The sequence below is a fragment of the Sparus aurata genome, chromosome 8, assembly GCF_900880675.1.
Source record: "Sparus aurata chromosome 8, fSpaAur1.1, whole genome shotgun sequence".
NCBI lineage: Eukaryota > Metazoa > Chordata > Actinopteri > Spariformes > Sparidae > Sparus > Sparus aurata.
The window spans coordinates 29,648,343-29,657,425 of record NC_044194.1 but is presented as its reverse complement, the minus strand read 5'-3'; the positions used below and the strand labels follow the sequence as shown (position 1 = coordinate 29,657,425).

The window sequence follows — 9,083 nt, the reverse complement described above, 5'->3', positions numbered from 1 at the left end:
ATATACAATGTCGACAATGTTTTTTTTTTTTTTTTTTTTTTTTTTTTTAGAGCATTATGTATCGAGACCGTGAACACAGCGGTTTGTACAGGAGGTGGACCAGAGACGCCTCTGACTGAGCGTTTGGCGCCATCTAGAGGTTGAGTTTTAAAACTGCACACACAAACCAAAAGCGCTTCTGCTCGGACGTGGTTCGCGTCCCTGGCCTCTCCTGCTGATCTAACCACATGCTAACAACTGAAGAAGTGTAACTCAGCTGCCTTTCCCCCATCTGCCAGGCATGGCGTCGATAAAAGAAAGAGCCGCGGCGTTGAAGCTGGCGGAAAAGTTGTGTGTTCGTCCTCAAGGTGAGTGAATGAGACGAGCTGCTGGGATCTGTGCAGCCTGCAGGCCTGTTCATGTGTCTCTCCTAACCAGCCCGGATGAACTACACACACTCAAAACTCCTTCCAGTTGTTGTGCTCATTAATAATCAACCCTGGTTAGGTTTCCTCGGACTGACCTTCATATTCCTCCACCAGCCTTTCCTCTTCTCCATGCTTTGTCATCCTAAGATTGCCTTCTACACCCTGCTGTACATCTGTACTCAGACCCTGCACAGCTCATGTGTAAAACATGACTCCGTTTGTTTCTCTCCCCCCTGTGTGTTTGTCTCAGCACATGGAGTGTCCAGTAAACCGGCCCAGTCATCCTCCATGTGGAGTGGTCTCATCTCCCACCTCAGGTCCTCGGTGACAGTGAAGCGTCGACGAGTCCACCTCAAGTCTCACAGCGACTGTTTCCTCGGCTCAGAGGCTGTGGATGTGGTGGCAGAACATATCAGTCGGGTCAAAGGCTTTGAGGGTGTATATTCTCACATTTTAAATCATCTCATGAGCTAAATATCTCACCAAAGTTCTGTTCCACCCAAGCTGTCTCATCATCGCTCCCTCTTTTCATTTATAAACCAGAGGACGCTCACAAATTGCAGCTTTGCTTGGCTTAACTTTAAGGTGCCGCCGTGTCCCGGGACAAAGTGGTGTGTGTGTGCCAGGCTCTGCTGGACTGTAATGTGTTTGAGGCAGTGGGAACCAAAGTGTTTGGCAAAGACAGGAAGCAGGATGTGTTTCAGGGCAGCAAGAGTGCTCTTTACAGGTTAGATGCACGCAAACACATCCTCTTTATGTTCTGATGAACAGTTTTATCCACAGTGGTCGTTTGCGCCTTCTTTTACACAGATTTGTAAGTGGGTGCACTCCTTCAGTCGATGAGCTGGAAAGAGGCGCGCTTGTGAATGGGATCCAAAAGCTCTTCTGCGGCGCTCCCTCAGACAGGTAGGACGTCTGAATCACACATTGATTCAGACACAATGGTTTCCACAGAGTTTCACGCATGTCTCCTAAAACTGCTCATTTAAAGACTACTGGAATATTGTCCTTAATTGCTAAAATCGTCCACATGTACAGCAAACTGCTTGCTGGCAAGTGTGGATATTTATGTAGCATCCTGAAAGTGTGAACTGCCCAGGTTCTAATAAAAACATCTCTTGCTGAGCGGTAAATTCTGTGAGATGGCTCTATTGAATCGAGTCAGTTTCTAAGAAGTTTTTTTTTTCCCCCCCATTTCATTTTCACTTATAGTGAGAAATGAACGAGGACAAATCTCTCCAATTAAAGCCAGACATGTTTGAGCTATAATTAAGACCTGTTAAGATTGGTGTAGCTGCAAAATGCACTTATTCCATGTGACACACGGTTTTATTCTGCCTTTGTTTAGTCAGGAACCCTGAATGAAATGTCTTCTTAGAGTCTGTTGCACGTAATCTGAAAATTGTGAGTACAGTTTGCGGCAGGTAACTGGCTGGCTTTGACATTTGTAAGTAGTCTGCATCTTTTATGTATCAGCCACTTTAGCTCTGTAGGACTGTAACCATAATTGGCAATTTAAAAAAAAAAAAAATCACATTTTACAGCTTTTTATATCATAATAGTGGCTTATATCATTATTGTCTTTTAGGCTTGGCATGGAAATTTGATTGGTTTCATGATGGAGTCCTTTTTTTGAAAAAAAAAAACAAACAAAAAAAACAAAAGCAAACTGAAAGGGTGCTTCACTGATTGCGAATTGCATGATAACTTTGTTCGACTCACGATGTATGGCTAAGAGTAATGTAACCAGTTCTGCAGAACTATGAGATATGTTCTTTTTTTCCTCCGACGCATTCTTCCTCTGTGTCAAAACCTGGCTCCTACATTACTCACAATGCAGCGAAACCACCAAGCCGCAGATTTGTGTGTTTTGCTACTGATGATTAATGTGGGCTCGAGCCAGTAGCTTCAAACTGAGATGAGGAGACGGCTGCAGAGTTCGGATGGCTCACGTCTTCATAATTTCACAGCCCAAGCTCTCTCTCATTTTCTGACTTTAACTTAAGTTACAGCACTTGAGGGAATTAATACTTCTCGCAGTTCCCTTTGGAGACATAGTTTTATACAACTATACAAACAGTCTTTGTGTGGAGTTCCCCTTCAAAGATATATTTAATTAAAAAAAAAACAGCCACTGTGTAAACAATACTGCAGAATCTCTACAGAAATTCGAATCTTTATCATCTTCACATTGCCTAACCTGTGCTAGAAATCCTGAAACGTGCTATTCAGTATGTCACCAGCATGAGCTCCCAGCATTCTCTGTTTTGTATTCCAGGAACGAAGAGGAGACCTGTCCAACTGGACCCCACGTTCAGGTGTCCACCCCTGTCAAATGTTCTCTGACGCCCATGAAAGCCAACCAGCTGGACCCTCCTGCCCCCGCCAGCCTGTCACTGGAGCCTCTGGTGGACAGTGTGAGTCCCAGCAGAGTGCAGACGGACACTGCTTTACCACAGTCACGTAAGGCGCTATGTTACCACGTGTGTTTTTCGGCCTGTTGTGCCACAATCCTTTGTTAAAGCACAGGTGTTCGGAGACACAAGGACATGCCTCCATGTAACAAATGTAAATGAATTCTCTGTTTCTGCTAATATCGGTTGCGCTTCTGTCCTAGTGGTGGACGAGGTGTGGCAGGAGCAGACCCTGCTTAGGCTGTTGAACCTGGTGGAGCTCCCCCTGCTGGAAGGAGTGCTTCAGTGCAGCCAGGCCCCGTCCTCTCCCCCTCCATTAAACCTGCTGGCTCACAAGAACCCAGACCTGATCTACAGCAGCAACCACCTGGACAGACAGATCCTCAAGGCCTTCAGGGACTCTCAGTGGGTTTGGCTTTGCTGATAATTTCTAGCTGAGTAGTAAGTGGTTTTTAGGGATCTAAAGTGCAGCACTAAGGAAGTGTACATCTTCACATACACCTGAAACCCTTTCCTTGGGTGGCTAAATGTGTTTTTTTTAGTGGATAAAAAAGTATACCTGCATTGTTAACTATTCTTTGATTATTAAAATAAATGTATATAAGTAAATGAGGATATCAAGGAATATCCCTGCTTATTTTCCTGTTTTGCTCCTTAACCCTCAGGGACGATGAGTGGCTCCTCGCAGCTCTGGACTGTCTGGACTTCCTCCCTGATCAGCCAGTGGTGGAGCTGAGCAGAGAGCTGCCTCACTGCTTCCTGCAAGATGAGGAGAGCTGCGAGCAAGTACCAGCTGGTAGCAGCTCACAGGATGGAGGCAAGTGCTTGGATGAGTACCAGAACAGAGGGGCTGGTCCTTGAGTTTGGTGTTGTCGTCTCTAAAATACAGAATGCTTCCATTCCTTTGACAAGTTCTTTGTAAAGCATGCAACTGCCACTGTTAATGTTATAACAATATACATATTCCAGCTCCAGTGCAGTCTCTGGAGTCTGTGTCCAGCCCGGCCAACAGCAGTGATGAGCGGCCTCGTCTCTCCCAGAGTGGTCTGGACGAGTGCAAGCTGCTGCTGTACAGGACCCTGGTGAAACACTACAGCCACACAGACAGGCCTCCACTGCTGCCCCAATACATGGTGGACATATACATAGCCATCACTGACCTGCTGGGTAAGAGCAAGGGTTGGGACCCAGAAACTAATTTTGTCGTTTATTAAGATTCACATTGTCCTAGAATAAGTCAGCCAGGAATTGTAACCAAGCCCGTTTCTCTGCCGTAGTTGCCCGACTCTCCTAAGGTGTCAGTAACCTCAGTGTGACTTGTTTGTCTCTCTTGTCTTGCCAGTGAATGCGAAGTTGGGCACAGCTCTTGAGGCTCTGCAGCTGTGTCTGAAGCTGCTGCCTCCCGCCTGCAGAGACGAGCTGCGCAGGCTGCTTGTATTCATGGCTCTGGCAGCTGACCCACAAGAGATAAAACTGGACAAGGAGGTGAGGGCTGGTGACGACCTCTAGGGATAATGCATTTTGCTCTCAGTTTAATGCGTTTTTGTCCAGTTCAAGAATGTCTCAACATTGAAAGTCATCACTGCGGCAAGCTGACATTAAAGATGTGCTGTTGGACCCTCAGATAGAGAACAGACTGACAGTGAAGAGGTCTTTCACGAGGGCCGTCCTCCACAACAAGTCTCTTCCAAAGGAAAAAGAGGATCTGATGGTGGTGTTCATGCTCAGCAACATAAAGGAAATGTTTAAGGTAAGGAAATTGAGAGGAACAGAGGAATTTACTTTTCTAGTCGTGTGTGTCTTTACCTCGACTCATCAAATAATCGATGTGTTCCTCGAAAGTGAAGATTTTGTATTGCACTTACATAAAGTTGGGAGTCTCACAAGAAGCGCATGAAGAACCCAAGGCTGTGTCGGAAATGTCTCTCCAGTGACTTTGTAGTGCACTACTTATAGTCATGCTAGTGTCTCTGTGAGGCTGTACTTGGTTACAGTGGATCTTAGACCTAAATGCCAACCTGCTCCTCATGCTGATGTTTAGCAGATATAATGTTCCCTATCTCAGTTTAACATTTTATACTAACATTGCCTTGCTATCACTTCACACAAAGCTGAGTCTGCTGGGACTGTCATTAATTTAGCTGGCATTTTCCTATATCTCTCAAATATATGATATAATAGTACCTTATTCACCGATTCGCCGGGATCAGGGTGTAATTTGCTCATAAACCAAAATATTATTCATCCAAGGTTGTCAAGACATTTACCTCAAAACCACTAGTAAACCTCTCCTTAACCCTCAAGTTGGCACTCAAGAGAAGGTAAGAGAGTCAACAAGGTCATAATGATTCATCCTCTACGATCGCGAATGTCTCTACAAAATCTGACGACAAAGCATCTGTTTAATTATGAGTTTTTTGTCTGGACTGACTGACAGCCAAGCATCACCTTCTCCAAAGCCACAGCTGTAGTATACCTAAAATAAAAAAAACATCCCATATCTAAGTAGTAGAGATTGTGTTGTTCAAACTCTTAGCGCCTAGTAACACTGGGTCCTACATGTCCCATAATGCAACTGAACAGCATTTTTTATGAAGCACTCTCCACATGTGTGCACAGCTTCCTGTGAATGTGTGGCCATGAGCTAAAGCACCGAGGAGCTTTAAGACAAGACGATGTCCAGGTTTCTCAGACTTGACGAGGCAGACAAAGTTCTCCTTCTAGTGTATGGGGACCAACATTGACATGTGTTACATCTGCAAGCCATTTCTGGCCCTGACTCACTGTAACCAGAATGCCAACCCAGAATACGCTGTGATGGTTTGAGGCTGAAATGTGTGGCGTGTCTGTCTGAACTTTGCCATTAAGTGGTGCTGTAACTCACCGTTGCATAAGCAAATTGCTCAAATCGAGTTGCAAAATACAGTTTAGTCTCAGACATTTGTGTAAGGCTGTCATTGAATGGGGGCAAAGGGAAGTTGAATTGAAATTTCAAATAGGATGCCAATTTTTCCAGTGTAATTTAATGGACAAGCCATTTTCATGACGACCTCTATTTATTTTCTATATTATTCTCTTTGCTCCAGATACCAGGGGCTCTACACAAAGGAGTGAGTGACAAGCTGGTCAGCCTCGTACAGGGGAAGCAGCCCGATGTGACTGGTAAATGACAGTTTATAAGTGATAATCCAACATGTCTAACACAATACGCCTTGATAATAGATGGATCAAAACATCATTGTGACTTTCAATGTCAGAATAGAGTGGTAGAAATCTTTCCTCTCATCAGTTTGTTGTTATTGTACAGCTGCACTCAAAGACAGGTACAGTATCCCTTTAAAAGGGGAAGACGAAATTTTTTTTTCACTATTTCACAATAAGCTTTAATGCACATCAACTTGACACATTTTATTACCTGGAACGTCTAAGAGATGCATTTAATTTTCACATCTGTGCCTGAGGTGTTTTGGCTCCACTCAGCCATCAGGAATTGAACAGATCATAGTGGTCTTAGGTGTGCTCATAACATTTGGGAATGTGTATAATTTAAATTACTGATGACAAGCAATATTGCCAAAGGTATTCGCTCACCTGTCTTGACTCGCATATGAACTTAAGTGACATCCCATTCTTAATCCATAGGGTTTAATATGACGTCCACATTTTGCAGCTATAACGGCTTCAACTCTTCTGGGAGGTCACACACTGATGTTGTACGGGAAGGCCTGGCTCTCAGTCTCCACTCTCATTCATCCCAAAGGTGTTATATCGGGTTGAGGTCAGGACTCTGTGCAGGCCAGTCAAGTTCATCCACACCCAACTCTCTCCTCCATGTCTCTATGGACCTTGTTTTGTGCACTGATGCACAGTCATGTTGGAACAGGAAGGGACCATCCCCAAACTGTTCCCACAAAGTTTGGAGCATGGAATCGTCCAACATCTCTTGGTTTGCTGAAGCATTCAGAGTTCCTTTCACTGGAACTAAGAGGCCAAGCTCAGCTCCTGAAAAACAACCCCACACCATAATCCCCCTCCACCATCTTTACACTTGGCACAATGCAGTCAGACAAGTACCATTCTTCTGGCAACCGCCAAACCCAGACTCGTCCATCAGATTGCCAGATGGGAGAAGTGCAATTCATCCTTCCAGAGAAAGCGTCTCCACTGCTCCAGAGTCCAGTGGCGGTGTGCTTTACACAACTACATCCGACGCTTTGCATTGCACTTGCTGATGTATAGCTTGGATGCAGCTGCTCGGCCATGGAAACCCATTTCATGAAGCTCTCTACGCACTGTTCTGGAGCTAATCTGTAGCGACTGACTCTGCAGAAAGTTGGCGACCTCTGCGCACTATGCACCTCAGCATCCACTGAACCTGCTCCGTCATTTTACATGGCCTACCACTTCGTGGCTGAGATGCTATCGTTCCCAATCGCTTCCACTTTGTTATAATACCACTAACAATTGACTGTGGAATATTTAGGAACGAGGAAATTTCCTGACTGGACTTGTTGCACAGGTGGCATCCTATCGCAGTACCACGCTGGAACTCACTGAGCTCCTGAGAGCGACCCATTCTTTCACAAATGTTTGTAGAAACGGTCTGCATGTCTCGGTGCTTGCTTTTATACACCTGTGGCCATGGAAGTGATTGGAACACCTGATTTCAAATATTTGGATGAGTGAGTGAATACTTTTGGCAATATAGTGTATCTGATAAAATGTAAATTGCATTGCAGCTGATAATGGTACTGACATTTTCCAGTTCATTGCAATACCACCTTGTGTCTTGTTACAGACGTCCAGAAAAACACATCTGTCATGATTCCTTACTTTTTACACTGACTGCACTGTTTCCAATAGACTGTAATCACTGGAGCAGAGGGCGCATATTATTTCCAGTGTTTTTCCATGCACGACTTTATGTTGTTGAATGCTTTTCTACAGCAGGTGGATCCTTAAAAGCCTCTCATGTAAGATGCAAACTGTCATTGTTGCCTGAAGTGAAAACTTACTAGAAATTTATCACACAAGTTTTTAGAAATCACCAACAATACGTACTTTATGCATGACAGATCTCGAGCAGGCTGTGTTATGAAATTATGTCAAAACTTCTCCAGTGCCCCCCGTAAAGACAAGCAGTTGCTTGTAACACATTAGCCCTAACAATGTTAAAAGGTATAAATACGTCAGTGTTGTTTTTACATGTTCCACTGCTCCAGAGTGACAAACACTATGACGCAGCTTGAAAATCCTTTTTTCTAAGTTCCATCCCTATCAACACCATGTTTTTCTGCGTTCGATCCTTCAGGCTCCACATTCTGTCAGCCGACCTCCAGCAGGTCCTATACAGACTCTACAAAGAACACCACCCACCAGGAGCTGTGGGCTCTTCTGAACAGCATCCACCTGGACACCAAGATTTCTGCCAAGGAGAGGAAGCGTCTACTAGGACAGTTTTACCAAGCCCACCCAGAGATATATTACCAGTACTACGGTGAATTTGCTGTTGGGGTGCTGTAGATTTGTGAACACAGTGACATAGCCCGCCTGTCTCTGATGTCTTCTGCTGTCACTTTCACCATTATCTGGTTTTAGTTGATATTTGCTCAGTTAGAAACAAGCATAATAACTGAAAGGAATTATTTGTGCATGACAATAAATCAGAGTGAAGACTGTAAAGGATAAAGATATATGGCATATGATTACATTTGCATGCATGTATTTGCTTTATTATTGAAAAAATAAATAAACAGTTGATATATTCTCTTTTTTTTCATGATTAAGCTTAATGTATTTTTTATGTAGAACAAATGGAATAGAATACAGGAGCCTGGTACGGTGTCAACAACAACAAAAACGGCTAAATCCATGCTGCAACAGAGTGTGTCTTCTTAGTATTCCATTTATCTCTCTTAATATGTTGTTCCGTTCCGTTCCGTTTTCTTTTCCGCTTTTTCCGTGAGGGTTGCGGAGATAATCTTAATATGTTGTGTATATTTAAATATATAATTTTTGTAGGGAATTTAAGAAAGTATGGAGCGATTGATTTTACTAAATTCTGATGAATTCTCTTAGATATGATGGGGGATCTTTTGTTTTTGTTTTTTCAGTGCAACATTGCTAAAATGTAGCTTATTTGAAAACCCAGTTCATTTCAATCACAACCACATTTCATATATTTGGACATATTTTAGACATTTCAGAAAATTCATGTAGATAAAAACCTTAAAAGCAGACCTATTCAACTGGTGGCCCTTTG

The 9,083-nt window shown here is 43.6% G+C and overlaps 1 protein-coding gene across 2 annotated transcripts; it reads left to right on the top strand.

Moving 5' to 3' along the window:
* Positions 1-96: 96 nt before the first annotated feature.
* On the top strand, positions 97-8,603 carry LOC115585957 (DEP domain-containing protein 7-like). Of its 2 annotated transcripts, none has more exons than XM_030424639.1 (12): positions 97-347; positions 658-843; positions 993-1,134; positions 1,218-1,313; positions 2,686-2,870; positions 3,025-3,226; positions 3,487-3,638; positions 3,791-3,988; positions 4,164-4,306; positions 4,446-4,571; positions 5,908-5,983; positions 8,133-8,603. In XM_030424639.1, the coding sequence occupies exons 1-12, from the start codon at positions 281-283 to the stop codon at positions 8,342-8,344; spliced, it is 1,785 nt and encodes a 594-aa protein (XP_030280499.1). In that variant the 5' UTR covers positions 97-280; the 3' UTR covers positions 8,345-8,603. The 2 variants fall into 2 exon arrangements, with proteins under 2 accessions (XP_030280499.1, XP_030280500.1); XM_030424640.1 differs by having other exon boundaries at positions 108-347; positions 3,797-3,988.
* Positions 8,604-9,083: the final 480 nt, after the last annotated feature.

What these genes read in the sequence shown, in the direction of transcription:
- LOC115585957 (XM_030424639.1), top strand. Translation starts at nt 281, where the DNA reads ATGGCGTCGATAAAAGAAAGAGCCGCGGCGTTGAAGCTGGCGGAAAAG. An exon ending in TAGCAGCTCACAGGATGGAG is followed by an intron (nt 3,639 to 3,790) that starts GCAAGTGCTTGG and finishes TACATATTCCAG; the next exon opens with CTCCAGTGCAGTCTCTGGAG. An exon ending in AGCCATCACTGACCTGCTGG is followed by an intron (nt 3,989 to 4,163) that starts GTAAGAGCAAGG and finishes TTGTCTTGCCAG; the next exon opens with TGAATGCGAAGTTGGGCACA.